Source organism: Phallusia mammillata, chromosome 5 (genome assembly GCF_965637545.1).
Source record: "Phallusia mammillata chromosome 5, kaPhaMamm4.hap1.1, whole genome shotgun sequence".
Taxonomy (NCBI): domain Eukaryota; kingdom Metazoa; phylum Chordata; class Ascidiacea; order Phlebobranchia; family Ascidiidae; genus Phallusia; species Phallusia mammillata.
Window position 1 is genome coordinate 7,904,218 of NC_137256.1, and position 24,203 is coordinate 7,928,420.

General features: G+C 35.1%; 1 protein-coding gene across 1 annotated transcript; it reads right to left on the minus strand.

The window, feature by feature from the left end:
- Positions 1-1,424: 1,424 nt before the first annotated feature.
- On the minus strand, positions 1,425-24,203 carry LOC145229270 (uncharacterized). The gene is made up of 11 exons (XM_080094579.1): positions 24,122-24,203; positions 22,773-22,927; positions 22,386-22,485; positions 21,628-21,805; positions 20,900-21,018; positions 20,053-20,340; positions 19,533-19,742; positions 18,742-18,915; positions 18,074-18,249; positions 17,530-17,647; positions 1,425-15,609 (listed from the first exon to the last, which is right to left on the minus strand). Exons 1-11 carry the CDS (start codon positions 24,195-24,197, stop codon positions 1,739-1,741), a joined length of 15,465 nt encoding a protein of 5,154 aa, XP_079950705.1. The 5' UTR covers positions 24,198-24,203; the 3' UTR covers positions 1,425-1,738.

Below are 24,203 nucleotides of genomic sequence, written 5' to 3' on the forward strand. Positions count from 1 at the left end.
AGCCTGCAGTTCATTTGTCTGAACGGCGATCGTAAACAAGCTCTAAAAATAGAACTTTTTTGCTAAAACTTGAATTTTTACGGGGACGGTTTTTCCCTCGCGTGCGATAGTTTGCTGGTGCGTTGCAACGCTAAAAAGATTTTCAAGGGTTTCGGTTTTTCGCTAAATGAAAACGGGATGGAATTGCGGTATGCGGTTTTTGACATATATTAGCATGCGTCACAAACGTACTCAACTTTTCTTTTCGTAGCAGCATTGCGGTTTTTTGTTATTGTATTGTTATAGCTCGGGCATGACAGAAGTGCCCCGGCAAGTTTTGACGCCGTTTCACAGGAAAATGGCAAATCAAAATAGCACAAAAGTACCCCTGGCCTAAGCCAAGTTTATTTGAAACTTTTTACCAGATGCATGGTTACAAAAGAAATACAAATCAGTGCAGAAATAGTCAAAAAATGGGCCGTAAAATTTTGTTGCATCATACCATGCTTAATTAGTTAAAGGTTAAACAGTTGAATGCGTTTTCGCCATGCCAAACTCATTGTGGAAATTACACACCTCTAGGCTACACAATTTTATAGGACTGTTGTTTTATGGTAATTACAGATTCGTACAACTTGAAACAGAAAAATGCCATTATATAACTTAGATCAGTGCTTTTATTTTATAAAACTGCTGGATGAGCAATACTTGGGTATACATTATGCCTGGAAGCAATAGCCTATTTTAGATCAGTGCTCTTCAACCTTTTTTGGTTTGGTCACCCCTTAAAGTTGTTGTGACGAACTCATGCACCCGGTTTACTTTAAAGGTAAACTGAGATAAAAAGCGATGAGAAAAATCATCATGTCAATTAAACGGAGCGGACCTGCCGAAGTTTTACACACTGTCGGTGAGAGTTCGATTTTGGCTGCAACTTTTGACATAAATTATCGTCAATCCGCACTCTGCGCAAAACGTCTTTTGACGTAGATATACGTTAACCGCACTGAAAGTGTTAGACATCAACATTCTTCAAAAATACAGAGGTTCATTTACACATCAGTCAAAACCTACATCTTTTTTGTAATATCCTGAAAATCAAGCATTAATGGTTTATTAAAAGTTTGTGATGCACCCTTGTATTAAAAGTTTGTGATGCACCTTTTTGTACTGGTGCTTGTGGTGCACCCCATGCACATTTTGGTGCACCCCATGCACTTTTTGGTGCACCCTAGGGTTTGAAGAGCACTGACTTAGATACAACTAACACAAAGCAGCTCTGAAATGCTTGAATAAAAGGAAGAAGAAAATGCACCACACCCAACCTCATGTTGAGCATTTTTAAATATTCATTGCAAAAACAAATCGCTATGTGTTTACAAACGTCCACATTTGATCAAAAGTTTGAATTACACAATTTAATGTGTAAATTAAATTTAGGAGAATATCAATTAATTGATGTGTAAAAAGCTCAGGAAAATATTTATAGTTGCAGTTTTTGTACATTGATGCAATTTAATACAACAGTGCAAGATATTTGAAAAAAATCTCCCAAAACTAATTTACCAAAAAAATATTGCAAAATACATTAGTATGAAACACCATTTTGTAGAACACAAACTACATTAACAGCCATTGAACTACAAAAATTATGCACTCTGCAATATTGTATGAAAAAGGCAAACTTTGTCACATAACATACCAACAATATTCACAAAATAGGCAGAACCTCTGAAAGACAAACTGTGACACATAACATTCACGGTTTAACAGATTGTGATGGTTCAAAACATTTTTGAAAATTCATGGACTCTTCAGTGCAACCTTTTTTCATAGTTGCAATTGCAGATAGCAAAGAAATTACTATAATTCCTTGTAAAATCTTCTTTTGAACACAAGAATTATCTGATCGATCACAACTATCTTCACAAAACACACCATTTCCGATGAAACCATAGTGACATACACAACTAAATCCTCCATCACAGTTGATGCATTTTGCATTGGAACTACAATTGTGCAATGGAGAATCCATGTTACACTCATCCATGTCTGAGCATGATTTACCATTTCCATGATAGCCAAAATTACATGTGCACTCAAAACTTCCATCCGTATTGTTACATTCTGCATTTGTGTCACATGGTGAACTTAAACATTCATTGACATCACTGCAAGCTAAGCCATTTCCATGGTAACCAGCGTTACAAGTGCACTCAAAACTTCCATCAGTATTGTTACATTCTGCATTTGTGTCACATGGTGAACTTAAACATTCATTGACATCACTGCAAGCTAACCCATTTCCAGTAAAACCGGAACTACAGGTGCACTCAAAACTTCCATGTGTATTTTTACATTCTGCATTTATGTCACATGGTGAAATTAAACATTCATCGGTATCACTGCAATTAAATCCATTCCCATGGTAACCAAGGTCGCATGTGCACTCAAAACTTCCTTCTGCATTGTTACATTCACCATTTGCGTCACATGCTAAACTTAAACATTCATCAGTATCATTGCAGTTAAATCCATTTCCATAGTAACCAAGGTTGCATGTGCACTCAAAACTTCCATCTGTATTGTTACATTTTGCATTAGTGTCACATGGTAAAATTAAACACTCATCAGTATCATTGCAAGTAAATCCATTTCCATCGTAACCAGTATTACAAGTGCACTTAAAACTTCCTTCTGTATTGTTACATTCACCATTTGTGTCACATGGTGACCTTAAACACTCATCAGTATCATTGCAATTAAATCCATTTCCATGGTAACCAAGGTTGCATGTGCACTCAAAACTTCCATCTGTATTGTTACATTCACCATTTGTGTCACATGGTGAACTTAAACACTCATCGGTATCATTGCAATTAAATCCATTTCCATCGTAACCAGTATTACAAGTGCACTCAAAACTTCCATCTGTATTGTTACATGTTGCATTAGTGTCACATGGTGAACTTAAACATTCATCTGTATCATTGCAATCAAATCCATTTCCATGGTAACCAGTGTTACAAGTGCACTCAAAATTTCCATCTATATTGTTACATGTTGCATTAGTGTCACATGGTGAACTTAAACACTCATCGGTATCATTGCAATCAAATCCATTTCCATGGTAACCAGTGTTACAAGTACACTCAAAACTTCCATCTGTATTGTTACATTCACCATTTGTGTCACATGGTGAACTTAAACACTCATCAGTATCATTGCAATTAAATCCATTTCCATGGTAACCAAGGTTGCAAGTACACTCAAAACTTCCATCCGTATTGTTACACATTGTATTTGTGTCACATGGTGAAATTAAACACTCATCGGTTTCATTGCAATTAAATCCATTTCCATGGTAACCAGTATTACAAGTGCACTCAAAACTTCCTTCTGTATTGTTACATTCACCATTTGTGTCACATGGTAAAATTAAACACTCATCGGTATCACTGCAATTAAATCCATTTCCATGGTAACCAGTATTACAAGTGCACTCAAAACTTCCATCTGTATTGTTACATTGTGCATTTGTGTCACATGGCAAAATTAAACACTCATCAGTATCATTGCAATTAAATCCATTTCCATGGTAACCAGTATTACAAGTACACTCAAAACTTCCATCTGTATTGTTACATGTTGCATTTGTGTCACATGGTGAACTTAAACATTCATCTGTATCATTGCAATCAAATCCATTTCCATGATAACCAGTATTACAATGGCACTCAAAACTTCCATCTGTATTGTTACATTCACCATTTGTGTCACATGTTGAAATTAAACACTCATCGGTATCATTGCAATTAAATCCATTTCCATGGTAACCAAGGTTGCAAGTACACTCAAAACTTCCATCTGTATTGTTACATATTGCATTTGTGTCACATGGTGAAATTAAACACTCATCAGTATCATTGCAATTAAATCCATTTCCATGGTAACCGAAGTTGCATGTGCACTCAAAACTTCCATCTGTATTGTTACATTCACCATTTGTGTCACATGGTGAAATTAAACACTCATCAGTATCATTGCAATTAAATCCATTTCCATGGTAACCAGTATTACAAGTACACTCAAAACTTCCATCTGTATTGTTACATGTTGCATTACTGTCACATGGTGAACTTAAACACTCATCTGTATCATTGCAATCAAATCCATTTCCATGATAACCAGTATTACAATGGCACTCAAAACTTCCATCTGTATTGTTACATTCACCATTTGTGTCACATGTTGAAATTAAACACTCATCGGTATCATTGCAATTAAATCCATTTCCATGGTAACCAAGGTTGCAAGTACACTCAAAACTTCCATCTGTATTGTTACATATTGCATTTGTGTCACATGGTGAAATTAAACACTCATCGGTATCATTGCAATTAAATCCATTTCCATGGTAACCAAGGTTGCATGTGCACTCAAAACTTCCATCTGTATTGTTACATTCACCATTTGTGTCACATGGTGAAATTAAACACTCATCAGTATCATTGCAATTAAATCCATTTTCATGGTAACCAGTATTACAAGTGCACTCAAAACTTCCATCTGTATTGTTACATGTTGCATTTGTGTCACATGGTGAACTTAAACATTCATCTGTATCATTGCAATCAAATCCATTTCCATGATAACCAGTATTACAATGGCACTCAAAACTTCCATCTGTATTGTTACATTCACCATTTCTGTCACATGTTGAAATTAAACATTCATCGGTATCACTGCAATTAAATCCATTTCCATGGTAACCAAGGTTGCAAGTACACTCAAAACTTCCATCTGTATTGTTACATATTGCATTTGTGTCACATGGTGAAATTAAACACTCATCAGTATCATTGCAATTAAATCCATTTCCATGGTAACCAGTGTTACAAGTGCACTCAAAACTTCCATTTATATTGTTACACATTGCATTTGTGTCACATGGTGAAATTAAACACTCATCGGTATCATTGCAATTAAATCCATTTCCATGGTAACCAGTATTACAAGTGCACTTAAAACTTCCTTCTGTATTGTTACATTCACCATTTGTGTCACATGGTGAACTTAAACACTCATCAGTATCAATACAATTAAATCCATTTCCATCGTAACCAGTATTACAAGTGCACTCAAAACTTCCATCTGTATTGTTACATTCTGCATTTGTGTCACATGGTAAAATTAAACACTCATCAGTATCATTGCAATTAAATCCATTTCCATGGTAACCAGTATTACAAGTGCACTCAAAACTTCCATCTGTATTGTTACATGTTGCATTAGTGTCACATGGTGAACTTAAACACTCAGCGGTATCATTGCAATCAAATCCATTTCCATGGTAACCAGTGTTACAAGTACACTCAAAACTTCCATCTGTATTGTTACATGTTGCATTTGTGTCACATGGCGAAATTAAACACTCATCGGTATCATTGCAATTAAATCCATTTCCATGGTAACCAAGGTTGCAAGTACACTCAAAACTTCCATCTGTATTGTTACATTCTGCATTTGTGTCACATGGAGAAATTAAACACTCGTCGGTATCATTGCAATTAAATCCATTTCCATGGTAACCAGTATTACAAGTGCACTCAAAACTTCCATCTGTATTGTTACACATTGCATTTGTGTCACATGGTAAAATTAAACACTCATCCGTATCATTGCAATTAAATCCATTTCCATGGTAACCAAGGTTGCATGTGCACTCAAAACTTCCATCTGTATTGTTACATTCACCATTTGTGTCACATGGTGAACTTAAACACTCATCTGTATCATTGCAATCAAATCCATTTCCATGGTAACCAGTATTACAAGTGCACTCAAAACTTCCATCTGTATTGTTACACATTGCATTTGTGTCACATGGTAAAATTAAACACTCATCGATATCACTGCAATTAAATCCATTTCCATTGTAACCAGTATTGCAAAGGCACTCAAAACTTCCATCTGTATTGCTACATTCTGCATTTGTGTCACATGGTGAACTTAAACACTCATCGGTATCATTGCAATTAAATCCATTTCCATGGTAACCAGTATTACAAGTGCACTTAAAACTTCCTTCTGTATTGTTACATTCACCATTTGTGTCACATGGTGAACTTAAACACTCATCAGTATCAATACAATTAAATCCATTTCCATCGTAACCAGTATTACAAGTGCACTCAAAACTTCCATCTGTATTGTTACATTCTGCATTTGTGTCACATGGTAAAATTAAACACTCATCAGTATCATTGCAATTAAATCCATTTCCATGGTAACCAGTATTACAAGTGCACTCAAAACTTCCATCTGTATTGTTACATGTTGCATTAGTGTCACATGGTGAACTTAAACACTCAGCGGTATCATTGCAATCAAATCCATTTCCATGGTAACCAGTGTTACAAGTACACTCAAAACTTCCATCTGTATTGTTACATGTTGCATTTGTGTCACATGGCGAAATTAAACACTCATCGGTATCATTGCAATTAAATCCATTTCCATGGTAACCAAGGTTGCAAGTACACTCAAAACTTCCATCTGTATTGTTACATTCTGCATTTGTGTCACATGGAGAAATTAAACACTCGTCGGTATCATTGCAATTAAATCCATTTCCATGGTAACCAGTATTACAAGTGCACTCAAAACTTCCATCTGTATTGTTACACATTGCATTTGTGTCACATGGTAAAATTAAACACTCATCCGTATCATTGCAATTAAATCCATTTCCATGGTAACCAAGGTTGCATGTGCACTCAAAACTTCCATCTGTATTGTTACATTCACCATTTGTGTCACATGGTGAACTTAAACACTCATCTGTATCATTGCAATCAAATCCATTTCCATGGTAACCAGTATTACAAGTGCACTCAAAACTTCCATCTGTATTGTTACACATTGCATTTGTGTCACATGGTAAAATTAAACACTCATCGATATCACTGCAATTAAATCCATTTCCATTGTAACCAGTATTGCAAAGGCACTCAAAACTTCCATCTGTATTGCTACATTCTGCATTTGTGTCACATGGTGAACTTAAACACTCATCAGTATCATTGCAATTAAATCCATTTCCATGGTAACCAGTATTACAAGTGCACTCAAAACTTCCATCTGTATTGTTACATGTTGCATTTGTGTCACATGGTGAACTTAAACATTCATCGGTATCATTGCAATCAAATCCATTTCCATGGTAACCAGTGTTACAAGTACACTCAAAACTTCCATCTGTAGTGTTACATTCACCATTTGTGTCACATGGTGAACTTAAACACTCATCAGTATCATTGCAATTAAATCCATTTCCATGGTAACCAAGGTTGCAAGTACACTCAAAACTTCCATCTGTATTGTTACATGTTGCATTTGTGTCACATGGTGAAATTAAACACTCATCAGTATCATTGCAATTAAATCCATTTCCATGGTAACCAAGGTTGCAAGTACACTCAAAGCTTCCATCTGTATTGTTACATTCTGCATTTGTGTCACATGGCGAAATTAAACACTCATCGGTATTATTGCAATTAAATCCATTTCCATGGTAACCAGTGTTACAAGTGCACTTAAAACTTCCTTCTGTATTGTTACATTCACCATTTGTGTCACATGGTGAACTTAAACACTCATCTGTATCATTGCAATCAAATCCATTTCCATGGTAACCAGTGTTACAAGCACACTCAAAACTTCCATCTGTATTGTTACATGTTGCATTTGTGTCACATGGTGAACTCAAACACTCATCAGTATCATTGCAAGTAAATCCATTTCCATGGTAACCAGTATTACAAGTGCACTTAAAACTCCCTTCTGTATTGTTACATTCACCATTTGTGTCACATGGTAAAATTAAACACTCATCAGTATCATTGCAATTAAATCCATTTCCATGGTAACCAAGGTTGCATGTGCACTCAAAACTTCCATCTGTATTGTTACATGTTGCATTAGTGTCACATGGTGAACTTAAACACTCATCAGTATCATTGCAATTAAATCCATTTCCATGGTAACCAGTGTTACAAGTGCACTCAAAACTTCCATCTGTATTGTTACATGTTGCATTAGTGTCACATGGTGAAATTAAACACTCATCGGTATCATTGCAATCAAATCCATTTCCATGGTAACCAGTGTTACAAGTACACTCAAAACTTCCATCTGTATTGTTACATTCACCATTTGTGTCACATGGTGAACTTAAACACTCATCAGTATCATTGCAATTAAATCCATTTCCATGGTAACCAATGTTGCAAGTACACTCAAAACTTCCATCTGTATTGTTACATGTTGCATTTGTGTCACATGGTGAAATTAAACACTCATCGGTATCATTGCAATTAAATCCATTTCCATGGTAACCAAGGTTGCAAGTACACTCAAAACTTCCATCTGTATTGTTACATTCTGCATTTGTGTCACATGGAGAAATTAAACACTCGTCGGTATCATTGCAATTAAATCCATTTCCATGGTAACCAGTATTACAAGTGCACTCAAAACTTCCATCTGTATTGTTACACATTGCATTTGTGTCACATGGTAAAATTAAACACTCATCCGTATCATTGCAATTAAATCCATTTCCATGGTAACCAAGGTTGCATGTGCACTCAAAACTTCCATCTGTATTGTTACATTCACCATTTGTGTCACATGGTGAACTTAAACACTCATCTGTATCATTGCAATCAAATCCATTTCCATGGTAACCAGTATTACAAGTGCACTCAAAACTTCCATCTGTATTGTTACACATTGCATTTGTGTCACATGGTAAAATTAAACACTCATCGATATCACTGCAATTAAATCCATTTCCATTGTAACCAGTATTGCAAAGGCACTCAAAACTTCCATCTGTATTGCTACATTCTGCATTTGTGTCACATGGTGAACTTAAACACTCATCGGTATCATTGCAATTAAATCCATTTCCATGGTAACCAGTATTACAAGTGCACTTAAAACTTCCTTCTGTATTGTTACATTCACCATTTGTGTCACATGGTGAACTTAAACACTCATCAGTATCAATACAATTAAATCCATTTCCATCGTAACCAGTATTACAAGTGCACTCAAAACTTCCATCTGTATTGTTACATTCTGCATTTGTGTCACATGGTAAAATTAAACACTCATCAGTATCATTGCAATTAAATCCATTTCCATGGTAACCAGTATTACAAGTGCACTCAAAACTTCCATCTGTATTGTTACATGTTGCATTAGTGTCACATGGTGAACTTAAACACTCAGCGGTATCATTGCAATCAAATCCATTTCCATGGTAACCAGTGTTACAAGTACACTCAAAACTTCCATCTGTATTGTTACATGTTGCATTTGTGTCACATGGCGAAATTAAACACTCATCGGTATCATTGCAATTAAATCCATTTCCATGGTAACCAAGGTTGCAAGTACACTCAAAACTTCCATCTGTATTGTTACATTCTGCATTTGTGTCACATGGAGAAATTAAACACTCGTCGGTATCATTGCAATTAAATCCATTTCCATGGTAACCAGTATTACAAGTGCACTCAAAACTTCCATCTGTATTGTTACACATTGCATTTGTGTCACATGGTAAAATTAAACACTCATCCGTATCATTGCAATTAAATCCATTTCCATGGTAACCAAGGTTGCATGTGCACTCAAAACTTCCATCTGTATTGTTACATTCACCATTTGTGTCACATGGTGAACTTAAACACTCATCTGTATCATTGCAATCAAATCCATTTCCATGGTAACCAGTATTACAAGTGCACTCAAAACTTCCATCTGTATTGTTACACATTGCATTTGTGTCACATGGTAAAATTAAACACTCATCGATATCACTGCAATTAAATCCATTTCCATTGTAACCAGTATTGCAAAGGCACTCAAAACTTCCATCTGTATTGCTACATTCTGCATTTGTGTCACATGGTGAACTTAAACACTCATCAGTATCATTGCAATTAAATCCATTTCCATGGTAACCAGTATTACAAGTGCACTCAAAACTTCCATCTGTATTGTTACATGTTGCATTTGTGTCACATGGTGAACTTAAACATTCATCGGTATCATTGCAATCAAATCCATTTCCATGGTAACCAGTGTTACAAGTACACTCAAAACTTCCATCTGTAGTGTTACATTCACCATTTGTGTCACATGGTGAACTTAAACACTCATCAGTATCATTGCAATTAAATCCATTTCCATGGTAACCAAGGTTGCAAGTACACTCAAAACTTCCATCTGTATTGTTACATGTTGCATTTGTGTCACATGGTGAAATTAAACACTCATCAGTATCATTGCAATTAAATCCATTTCCATGGTAACCAAGGTTGCAAGTACACTCAAAGCTTCCATCTGTATTGTTACATTCTGCATTTGTGTCACATGGCGAAATTAAACACTCATCGGTATTATTGCAATTAAATCCATTTCCATGGTAACCAGTGTTACAAGTGCACTTAAAACTTCCTTCTGTATTGTTACATTCACCATTTGTGTCACATGGTGAACTTAAACACTCATCTGTATCATTGCAATCAAATCCATTTCCATGGTAACCAGTGTTACAAGCACACTCAAAACTTCCATCTGTATTGTTACATGTTGCATTTGTGTCACATGGTGAACTCAAACACTCATCAGTATCATTGCAAGTAAATCCATTTCCATGGTAACCAGTATTACAAGTGCACTTAAAACTCCCTTCTGTATTGTTACATTCACCATTTGTGTCACATGGTAAAATTAAACACTCATCAGTATCATTGCAATTAAATCCATTTCCATGGTAACCAAGGTTGCATGTGCACTCAAAACTTCCATCTGTATTGTTACATGTTGCATTAGTGTCACATGGTGAACTTAAACACTCATCAGTATCATTGCAATTAAATCCATTTCCATGGTAACCAGTGTTACAAGTGCACTCAAAACTTCCATCTGTATTGTTACATGTTGCATTAGTGTCACATGGTGAAATTAAACACTCATCGGTATCATTGCAATCAAATCCATTTCCATGGTAACCAGTGTTACAAGTACACTCAAAACTTCCATCTGTATTGTTACATTCACCATTTGTGTCACATGGTGAACTTAAACACTCATCAGTATCATTGCAATTAAATCCATTTCCATGGTAACCAATGTTGCAAGTACACTCAAAACTTCCATCTGTATTGTTACATGTTGCATTTGTGTCACATGGTGAAATTAAACACTCATCGGTATCATTGCAATTAAATCCATTTCCATGGTAACCAAGGTTGCAAGTACACTCAAAACTTCCATCTGTATTGTTACATTCTGCATTTGTGTCACATGGAGAAATTAAACACTCATCGGTATCATTGCAATTAAATCCATTTCCATGGTAACCAGTATTACAAGTGCACTCAAAACTTCCATCTGTATTGTTACACATTGCATTTGTGTCACATGGTAAAATTAAACACTCATCAGTATCATTGCAATCAAATCCATTTCCATGGTAACCAAGGTTACAAGTGCACTCAAAACTTCCATCTGTATTGTTACATGTTGCATTTGTGTCACATGGTAAACTTAAACACTCATCAGTATCATTGCAATTAAATCCATTTCCATGGTAACCAGTATTACAAGTGCACTCAAAACTTCCATCTGTATTGTTACACATTGCATTTGTGTCACATGGTAAAATTAAACACTCATCAGTATCATTGCAATCAAATCCATTTCCATGGTAACCAAGGTTACAAGTGCACTCAAAACTTCCATCTATATTGTTACATGTTGCATTTGTGTCACATGGTGAACTTAAACACTCATCAATATCATTGCAATTGAATCCATTTTCATGGTAACCAAGGTTGCAAGTACACTCAAAACTTCCATCTGTATTGTTACACATTGCATTTGTGTCACATGGTGAAATTAAACACTCATCGGTATCATTGCAATTAAATCCATTTCCATGGTAACCAAGGTTGCAAGTACACTCAAAACTTCCATATGTATTGTTACATTCTGCATTTGTGTCACATGGAGAAATTAAACACTCATCGGTATCATTGCAATTAAATCCATTTCCATGGTAACCAGTATTACAAGTGCACTCAAAACTTCCATCTGTATTGTTACACATTGCATTTGTGTCACATGGTAAAATTAAACACTCATCAGTATCATTGCAATCAAATCCATTTCCATGGTAACCAAGGTTACAAGTGCACTCAAAACTTCCATCTGTATTGTTACATGTTGCATTTGTGTCACATGGTAAACTTAAACACTCATCAGTATCATTGCAATCAAATCCATTTCCATGGTAACCAAGGTTACAAGTGCACTCAAAACTTCCATCTGTATTGTTACATGTTGCATTAGTGTCACATGGTGAACTTAAACACTCATCGGTATCATTGCAATTAAATCCATTTCCATGGTAACCAGTATTACAAGTGCACTCAAAACTTCCATCTATATTGTTACATGTTGCATTTGTGTCACATGGTGAACTTAAACATTCATCGGTATCATTGCAATCAAATCCATTTCCATGGTAACCAGCGTTACAAGTGCACTCAAAACTTCCATCTGTATTGTTACATTCACCATTTGTGTCACATGGTGAACTTAAACACTCATCAATATCATTGCAATTGAATCCATTTTCATGGTAACCAAGGTTGCAAGTACACACAAAACTTCCATCTGTATTGTTACACATCGCATTTGTGTCACATGGTGAAATTAAACACTCATCGGTATCATTGCAATTAAATCCATTTCCATGGTAACCAAGGTTGCAAGTACACTCAAAACTTCCATCTGTATTGTTACATTCTGCATTTGTGTCACACGGAGAAATTAAACACTCATCAGTATCATTGCAGTTAAATCCATTTCCATGGTAACCAAGGTTGCACATGCACTCAAAACTTCCATCTGTATTGTTACACATTGCATTTGTGTCACATGTTGAAATTAAACACTCATCGGTATCATTGCAATTAAATCCATTTCCATGGTAACCAGTATTACAAGTGCACTTATAACTTCCTTCTGTATTGTTACATTCTGCATTTGTGTCACATGGTGAACTTAAACACTCATCGGTATCATTGCAATTAAATCCATTTCCATGGTAACCAGTATTACAAGTACACTCAAAACTTCCATATGTATTGTTACATTCTGCATTTGTGTCACATGGAGAAATTAAACACTCATCGGTATCATTGCAATTAAATCCATTTCCATGGTAACCAGTATTACAAGTGCACTCAAAACTTCCATCTGTATTGTTACATGTTGCATTTGTGTCACATGGTAAACTTAAACACTCATCAGTATCATTGCAATCAAATCCATTTCCATGGTAACCAAGGTTACAAGTGCACTCAAAACTTCCATCTGTATTGTTACATATTGCATTAGTGTCACATGGTGAACTTAAACACTCATCGGTATCATTGCAATTAAATCCATTTCCATGGTAACCAGTATTACAAGTGCACTCAAAACTTCCATCTATATTGTTACATGTTGCATTTGTGTCACATGGTGAACTTAAACACTCATCGGTATCATTGCAATCAAATCCATTTCCATGGTAACCAGCGTTACAAGTGCACTCAAAACTGCCATCTGTATTGTTACATGTTGCATTTGTGTCACATGGTGAACTTAAACACTCATCAATATCATTGCAATTGAATCCATTTCCATTGTAACCAAGGCTGCAAGTACACTCAAAACTTCCATCTGTATTGTTACATTCTGCATTTGTGTCACACGGAGAAATTAAACACTCATTAGTATCATTGCAGTTAAATCCATTTCCATGGTAACCAAGGTTGCACATGCACTCAAAACTTCCATCTGTATTGTTACACATTGCATTTGTGTCACATGGTGAAATTAAACACTCATCGGTATCATTGCAATTAAATCCATTTCCATGGTAACCAGTATTACAAGTGCACTTAAAACTTCCTTCTGTATTGTTACATTCACCATTTGTGTCACATGGTGAAATTAAACACTCATCGGTATCATTGCAATTAAATCCATTTCCATGGTAACCAGTATTACAAGTGCACTCAAAACTTCCATCTATATTGTTACATGTTGCATTTGTGTCACATGGTAAAATTAAACACTCATCAGTATCATTGCAATCAAATCCATTTCCATGGTAACCAAGGTTACAAGTGCACTCAAAACTTCCATCTGTATTGTTACATGTTGCATTTGTGTCACATGGTGAACTTAAACACTCATCGGTATCATTGCAATCAAATCCATTTCCATGGTAACCAAGGTTACAAGTGCACTCAAAACTTCCTTCTGTATTGTTACATGTTGCATTAGTGTCACATGGTGAACTTAAACACTCATCGGTATCATTGCAATTAAATCCATTTCCATGGTAACCAGTATTACAAGTGCACTCAAAACTTCCATCTATATTGTTACATGTTGCATTTGTGTCACATGGTGAACTTAAACATTCATCGGTATCATTGCAATCAAATCCATTTCCATGGTAACCAGCGTTACAAGTGCACTCAAAACTTCCATCTGTATTGTTACATGTTGCATTTGTGTCACATGGTGAACTTAAACACTCATCAGTATCATTGCAATTAAATCCATTTCCATGGTAACCAAGGTTGCAAGTACACTCAAAACTTCCATCTGTATTGTTACATTCACCATTTGTGTCACATGGTGAACTTAAACACTCATCAATATCATTGCAATTGAATCCATTTTCATGGTAACCAAGGTTGCAAGTACACTCAAAACTTCCATCTGTATTGTTACACATCGCATTTGTGTCACATGGTGAAATTAAACACTCATCGGTATCATTGCAATTAAATCCATTTCCATGGTAACCAAGGTTGCAAGTACACTCAAAACTTCCATCTGTATTGTTACATTCTGCATTTGTGTCACACGGAGAAATTAAACACTCATCAGTATCATTGCAGTTAAATCCATTTCCATGGTAACCAAGGTTGCACATGCACTCAAAACTTCCATCTGTATTGTTACACATTGCATTTGTGTCACATGGTGAAATTAAACACTCATCGGTATCATTGCAATTAAATCCATTTCCATGGTAACCAGTATTACAAGTGCACTTAAAACTTCCTTCTGTATTGTTACATTCACCATTTGTGTCACATGGTGAACTTAAACACTCATCAGTATCATTGCAATTAAATCCATTTCCATGGTAACCAGTATTACAAGTGCACTTAAAACTTCCTTCTGTATTGTTACATCTTGCATTTGTGTCACATGGTGAAATTAAACACTCATCAGTATTATTGCAATTAAATCCATTTCCATGGTAACCAGTATTACAATGGCACTCAAAACTTCCATCTGTATTGTTGCATTCACCATAAGTGTCACATGGTGAAATTAAACACTCATCGGTATCACTACAATTAAATCCATTTCCATTATAACCTGGGCTGCATGTACATTGAAATAGTTCCATTGTTAAAGAACATATTGCATTTTCAGAACAATTGTTGGTTCCATCTCTGCAATAATCTTGTCCTGTAAATCAAAACTATAGAAAATTTTAACCAATCCCTGCCATGTCTCAATCAATAAGCAAACAAAAACTAGAATGGTGGCTTTCTGATATACTTCCATTTTATATATTTTATACGATATTTACCAATTTACTATACACATCATTTGATCTACACATATGATTGTTTTTGTCAACAAAAACTATTGGGTCCCCACACGCGTGTTTGTGCGGATTTACGGTAAACCAATGTTGCGGTGATTTTTAAATTCTTAAGAACAAATTTTTAGAAAGCGTTAACCCAACAATGAAAAATTTTGTTGTATTTTTTTGCACTATTATTGTCGTATAATTACAAAAACATTAAAAAAGAACGAAACAAATACTTTCAATTTAATCTCTTGCTTTGACCCAGATATTGTCGTCCAAGGTCGGGTTTTAAACACAATTTTTTCTAGAAAGCTGTAACAGTTGTGTTACAGACAATTGAAAAGCGATTTGCTGCAAGTGTATACATAACCTTTCATTTAACTTTGTTTCGCAAAATAAGTACCATTGACCTGTAGGAACCTTTAGGGTGCACACACCAAACGACTGTTTGACCTTTTGACACCGTTTTCAATAGCACGCCGTCCTTGGTGTTCAACAACACCGTTTGACCTAATTTATACATGCCTTGAGTATTTGATTCAAAAAAAAAAAAAACGCTACGTTATGGCGAAAGAAAGTTCTAAACTGTGTTAGTAATACCTACTAATTGACCTTAAGTAACCCGTGGTCATGCAGCGGCCAACCTAACAACGAGCATTTAAAAAACTTTTGTCTTGCAAAAAAGTCAAGTTTATTTTTTCATATTTAGTTTGTTTAACAAAGTTTTGCTTGACATTATACGAAACCGAAGCACGCTTATTAGGTTTAAATCGCGTCATATGTGTGAAACCTTTGCCAAAACTGAAAATGTGAGTGATAACTTAATAAAACGAAATAGCATTGCTGTGCAAAACAGCTGATTTCTAATCACTGAAACGACGTCTCGTAAAACGTCTGTCCGACGTCAAGCTGAGCCCTCCCGCTCTGCCCTATTATTCGTAAACGTACTCTCTTGGGACTTCTGCCTACAGTGTCTTTCTTGACCAAACGAGCGTTAGACACATTTACGTTTCGGGGGCCTGTGGGTGAACAGCTGGGTCATTCGGGGTCAAACTTCAGGTGGACCAAGTTCAGATTAATATCTAAAATATGTCCAAATTTGAAGCACTCTTTCTTTACTAAACGAGCGTTACAAACCAGCGTTAAAAATTTTACGTTTCGGGGGCCTGTGGGTGAAGCGCTGGGTAATTTGGGGTCAAACTTCTGGTGGACCAAGTTTGAATTAATATCTAACATATGTCCAAATTTCAATACATTTAAAGCACGCTTTCTTCACTAAACGAGCGTTACAGACCAGCGTTGAAAATTTTACGTTTCGGGGGCCTGTGGGTGAACCGCTGGGTAATTTGGGGTCAAACTTGAGGTGGACCAAGTTTGGATTAATATCTAACATATGTCCAAATTTGAATAAATTTGAAGCACTCTTTCTTGACCAAACGAGCGTTACAAACCAGCGTTAGACAGAAAAAAGAAAAAAGAAAAAAAGAAAAAAAGAAAAAAAAAATACGGACAAAAACAATATGTGTCCCCTTCAGGGAAGGGGACCCATAATTTGTGGTGACAAATGGACTATTTTGTTTTTATTACAATTATCTCAAAGTAGGTAAAATTATTTTTTTTACAGGATGTACAGAATTTTTTACATGCTGAATTTTTGGTACAAGATTTTTGACCAAGAAAAATTATGGCTGCAGCAATGTTTTTTTTTTAATGTAAAATGAAATCAATGCCAAAAAATGCACCTTTTCTATAAATGACACATTAAAGACATAACAATAAAAACTTGAACACACTGGTCGTTGCTGTGAAGAAGGTTCTTCCTGTAGTTAGCACCTCTCCATTTGCTGTTCGAACCCTTCCCTGGATTGTGACTGGATATGATTGATTGCTGGACAGATTGGGAAACATTAGCTGCAAAACAATGTTTATTACAGTTTCTTACACATTGGTTGCACCTATTTTCCACCAGGTTTTGTTCCCGATTTAGCTAAACAATAAGGTTGATTTTGCAACTACACAATACTTGTTACAACTAATGATCTGTCAATTTCCAAACAAGCAGTCCAAATATCTTACTATATTTTTCTAGAATAACCCTAATGAACTTTTAAACAACTAAAAATTTGGGCACCCACAATATTGGGTTTCATTGGTAAAATGTGGTTGAATGAGTTTATTAGGTCTGGTGAAAAAAATTATAGCAACACAATAGCACTAAAACAATCACCACGCAGGAAATACCTGCACAACATTAGACAGTTATAGAGTGCCAAACCTCAGAGGGCACAATTGGTGGATGATGGTTCAACAGACTTCAGATACCCGTTGCTTTATTACCTGGTACTCATTGGAGCTGTCAAGTTCATTTTCGGTCAGTCTTCTTACCACACCATATACACTGACATCAATTTCAATTGCACGTGTGAGCATTGTAGGAGGAAAGGTGATTGTAAGTCCAGTGCCATCCAGAAATGATATGGCAGTAACATCACTGCTTTGAGGATCCGAAGGATCTGCAGTGAATAATGTTAAATTTAAAACTGAATACATTGTCTTGCTAATTTGTTATATACTACTTTTTTATAAAAGCAAGTAAAGTTCCATCCAATTTTATCAGTTACACTATAACTGACAAAAACACTACACTAGTGTCATGGTATAAAATGCAATTCCTTAAATTGTCAAAGCCATTACCATAATTTGTCTGTAACTGTTACAGACGAATTATGGTAATGGCTTTGACAATTTAAGCAATTGCATTTTATACCATGGCACTAGTGTAGTGTTTTTGTACTATTGTGTACCATTTTTATGTCCCAAATCAAAATTCATACAATACAATACTATTAACCAGATAATGCGATTAAGTGGGTGTTATAATCAAGTAATTGGTATGGTTTAATAATCACAACTAAACAAACTGGATAAATTTTAACAAACAGCTCTCTTTCTCTGTTAATCACAAAATATTAAAGATACTATTTTGCATCAGTTTCGAAATGCACCTGAAGTAAACAAAACTGTATATCGATCAGCATCATTTCCAACCATTGCAGAAAAAAAGCGGTCATAAAAATTTGGATTTGTTCCATCAAGACAACCCTCAAATAAATAGTTTTGTCGAACAGCATATATTGTGTCATGCTCAGGTGTAAAGCGAAATGTATTCAAATCACATGCTAGAAACAGAAAGCATTAACTATACTTTTAAAATAACATTTTCTATGGGCTAATTACTGCATAAAATCATGTAAATAGCATAAATTTTCAGGCAACGCATCATGCATTCTATTGCCACAATTAGTTTTATTTGCTCTCCACCTGTCTGTGATGCAACAAAGAGTATGGTGCTAGGCTACTAGTTGATGAAGCATAGCTAACTTTTTGATACAATAAGTGGTAAAGAATCATTGTACAAAACCGAGTGGTATGTGAATTAAAAATTTTATTATCACAACATTTAATCTTAATTAATCCTTGATTGTGATTTAAAGCAGGGGTGTTCAACACAAAAAATGTTCTTGGAATTCAGCAAAATTTTCTAAGTTGCTATATTATATGTAACAAACTGGTGGATCATACAGCAGTTTGCAAGTACTTCACCGAATGTGACATAATAATTTCTTTGTTGTGAAAGTCACTGTTGCCAGGAAATCTATATGTTTTAGAAAATAAATGTATTGATGCTTTGGCAGAATTCCAAATTTATGGTATAAATTGATTATACAACCCAACTAAAAATGTTGCACACCCCGGATTTAAAGTATATGACAAGAAAAACAGCACCCATTATTACCTCCTATACAAATATCATTTAGTTCCAAAAGCCGTATTGTCTGTGCAGAACTTGTCGCAGTGAAAATTGACCCTGATCCCACAAGCCCACTCCTATTATAAAGTTGCATACTTTCTAAGCCGTCTCCAGAACATCCATTATCACTGTAGGCAATAAGTTTTGAAGTTCCAACATTCACAATAAAATAACCATCATCCGGCCCATCTGACACTATAAAATATAAAGTTATATTAAGAAAATGGAAACTTGACTTTCTTCATACTGCATGGCGCTTGCAACTTTGTTACCATTGCTCTTGAAAAAACACTTTTCTCACATCATTACAAACAAACTACAAATCTAAATCAACAACCCATGATAAACTTTCACTTTTGGTGTAATTCAGTGTTGCTATCAGCTTTGATTGCAAACATGTTCTGTAGAATCCTTGTGATAAAACCTACCAACTGGAAGATTCACAAAAAAAATACTGCACAAGAACACCACACTTTAAACTTTAAAAACAAAACACACCACTTACCCCTAAATCGGATGATTGAATCAGAGTAGAGTTCTGAATCAACTAATGTTAAGTCAAGGCCAGCTGTGCTGGGTGGAACAGATTGATCAGAAACTATAAGTTCATGGTGACATTGAGAGGTGTCAACCGCAAAAGTGATAACTGTTACATTGACCACCCTTTCAGACTGTGTCCGATAAGCACTAAGTAGTTCGCTCGCTACTGTGGCTCTTAGTGTTGCATCAGTATTGGCATCAGGACCAAATGTTCTGGTCTGCAGATTGATAGATGCAAACATGGATATCATATCTACAGGAACAGAGTAAAACCATTAAAAAAGGTAGGATCACATTAATAAATGTATTATATTAACAAATACTTAAAGAAGTTTAGTGCGGAAAATTCTGTTGGGTCACCTGTTTTTGTGACAATATCAGCATCTACTTTTTGACTTTGTTTCGTAGTGTTATTTTAATAATTCCCAGGACTATAAATTGTTGCCCAATTCTTAATTTCATGACAATTTGGCGTGATAGTGGTTAATTCTATTTGTGACGTCATAATTCTTGTGCTAGATCACTGTTAAGTGTTGTCTGGCTGATAATGCTTTAAACCAGCTCTAAAGTTGGTCGAAAAAATAAATAATAATTATTGGATTTTTTTATTTGTCAAACTGGCGAAGTAATTTTTAAAAAGCTTTTCTTATTTACAAACAAAAATACAACTCAAATAGTAAGAACGCATGAGCCGCGAAAAAACACAAAACAAAATTTTGGAAAGTATTTGGGTCGCGACAAAAAAGGTTGGGAACCACTGGTTTAGTGCATGTAAGCATAAACTCTTTTTTATACTCCTTTTGTCAAATTACCTGTCACAACATAGTTAGCTGCACCATATGGACTTTGAGTTTCTGAATAGTCAGAAGATGCTACTTGTGAAGCTCGTACTCTTACTGAGTAATTGGTGTTTGGTAATCGGTCTAGGACACTGTTAATCAAAAAGTAGGGTGTTACTGTGTGTATCCAATCTCACATTGAAATCAATTGGTTTTGTAATATTACTAAGCCTCTTTACGGCATTGATGACTAGTGGTTGTTTTTTCAATTGACTTAATTTAGCAATTGATATAGTAGTGTCTGTGTATCAGTAACTACCCGAACATGTTGATTTTGAAAATGTGATACATTTCATCAGATTTTGTGCATCTTGATTCAGAAATGATTGCAAAAGCCTTTGAGTTGGATGTTGAAGAGATCCAAAGTGTTTAAAAAATAGATATTTAGCTTACCATCTAGAGTTAAAAAATTCCTAACACAGCATATTTTCCTTGTAAATTGATCTAACTTCACAAATAACTCATTTTAAACTGCATTAGTAACCCAGATACACACTTAAGTGGTGGTAAAGACAAAAATATTAAGGAACACTAGGGTTGGGCATTTGACCGGTCAAATAAAATCTGGTCAATTAACCTGTCAAATACTTGTCAAACAGGTCAAATATTGGTCAAATACTATATACATTATGAGCACGGAACACTGAACCAAACTATATCATCATAGTTGGAAGAAAAGGGCATTGATTAAGAACACTTACACTGAAACATATAGAGATTGTACAGTCGAGTCAGGTACAGAATAAACTATTGAATCAGTAGCATCCATTGTGTTGTTAACTTCCACTTCAAATCCAGTAACTCCTGGTACTTGCTCCAGGAACATGGTAAAAAATGTAGGAGTCGTAATAAATGACAGTACACCAACTCCATTTGGTGCTGAAAAACAATTTGAAATTTTTTTATTAACGTATGTCACAAGAATTGATAAATACAGTATTACAAACAGGATATAACATCTTTGCTAAGAACAAAATTGCAAGAGATGTAAAGTAAAATGTAGGCAATTTATTAAGCAACTGTTTTAGATAAAACAATTGTCATCACCACTGAAATATAGCACAAGCAGAAACAAGCATGTTTATATACATAGAAAGGAAAGGGATAAACAAAAAAAGTTTTGCTTTAAAGGTAATATCATCACCTAAACATGTTTGTAAATTTACATGCTTTGTTTTGAAATGTTTTAGCAAACAATCATAGCATTATGGTTAACTGAATTGATTTACACTAGTGCATGCCACTTTATACGTTTCAAATTTACGAATTGACATCGATTTTATTATACTGTATAGTACTAGTATTATAGTACTGTAATTAAGATAAACCAACGTCCGGAAATATAATAGTTTATTTTAATTACAGTTGTATACTACAATAATTTTAAAAATTTAGATTCGAAACTTGTTCTTCAACATAAATGATGCATGAGAATTTCTAAAAGATATAACCAAAGTACCCGTTCTTGCAGCAACAACTGCTGAGTTTGTGCCAGCACCAATACTATCAATTGCAGTAACAACTACATTGTATCGAATGTTACTGTTTATTCCAGTTATCTAAAAACATAAGGAACACATATCAATTAGAATCGTAAAAAAAAGATGGTATTGCCAATATAACCTATATTTTTTAATAGTCATGCTGACTATACCTTTTAAAGCTGATTAAAGGCCTGGAAGCCCATTTTTTTGACTAACAAATAAAATAAATGGTTTTATACAAGTCATAATTGCCATGTAGTTTTAAATTATCAGTGGAACACAAAAAAGAAGAATCACAAAACTATACTCAAAACAAAATACATAAAAAATTGGATTTGTTAAAAGTAACACAATTTACATACTGTAACACTTGTTGAAGTAGTGGTTTGTGTTCCGCTGTAACTTGGGTTGTGGAAAGAAGTGTATGTGACATTGTATGATGTAGCATCAGTTACAGCACTGAACTCAACAGTGAAGCCATTTGATGTTGGGTTTGTAATGCTTACAGATGATGGAGCTGTAAGTAGAAAATGTATCACACACTGAATTCTATGCACTGAATTCTAGAGGTAGAGCAAAACCAGAATTTCTCCAAAAGTGTGCCTGGGTACACTATTGTGCCTCAAAATATCGAAATAGTCAATTTGCATAATACAGTCCCTAAATTCGACGAGGAATCTTCCATATTTACATTGACAGTGCACCCTAAAGTTTTTATAATGTCTGAGGTGCACATTGGACCTAAAAAGTTCACTGGACTAGATCATTTATTCTTAGTACTGCAACAAAAAATAAGTGGAGAAGTAATAAACACTTGAAATGCTTTATTGTTCAAACTAAATCAATAAGCCGCCCTGGATTGCAAGTCGCATGTTGAGGTGTTAAAAATGTAAGCTGCCCATATATAGCCGATTTTTCTGATGTTAGGTACCAATGTTTAATAACACTTCTTTATGTTGCTACAACTATTTGTCAACAAGTTTTAGTCTCGCAAATAATTGTACCATGCAGAGCATATGTTGATGTATAAAATCAATATGTAAACCAAAATTAAACGCAAAATCAATCGAATAGCAGCAGTGTGAAAACTATACAATTATATCAAAGGTGGCAGCCATTGGAAACCTTATTAAAACTGATGTTTTTAGATCACTGTGAATGCTCAAAAACATGTATTGCCTTCTACACACATCGAGTAATATTATTTAGTGCTGGGTCAGTTATACCCCTGGTCCACACTTCAACCTTGACAAGCGATTTGTGCTCACTTGAGTGCCAAACATTGCGATCAGTAATCAGTTGTTCAACGAAGGGAAAAAACCCTATTTTGATTTTATTTCAGTTGAACACGTGATTGATGCAAAATCAATAATTTCTATGAATTGTTTAAATCACATTTACACCAGCCACATCAATAAATTGGGATTAAGTCATTTCGACAAATTCTCTAAAATGTATTTTCTTACAGGTCAAAAGTTGTTTTTTAGTGTTTTCGTTTCGAGTCTTTACTGTCATAACATATTTGCCTTTAACTCAATAATGTGGTCCGTTTCCCAATCCTATGCTAATAATCTGGACAGACACACAGACTCGGGCTCATCAAAAGCTTCAGTCAAAACCATCGAATGTCATTTTAGGTGCTGTATTATGCAAGTATTAGGTGCTGTATTAGTTTACTAACAATAAATGAGAGAGTGAACAAACAACGCACCCGGTAACTGACAGAAGACACGGTTTCTCGTGCAAAAGATAGCACAAAGCAATGCCCACAATATGTTGTTCCTCATGGTCAT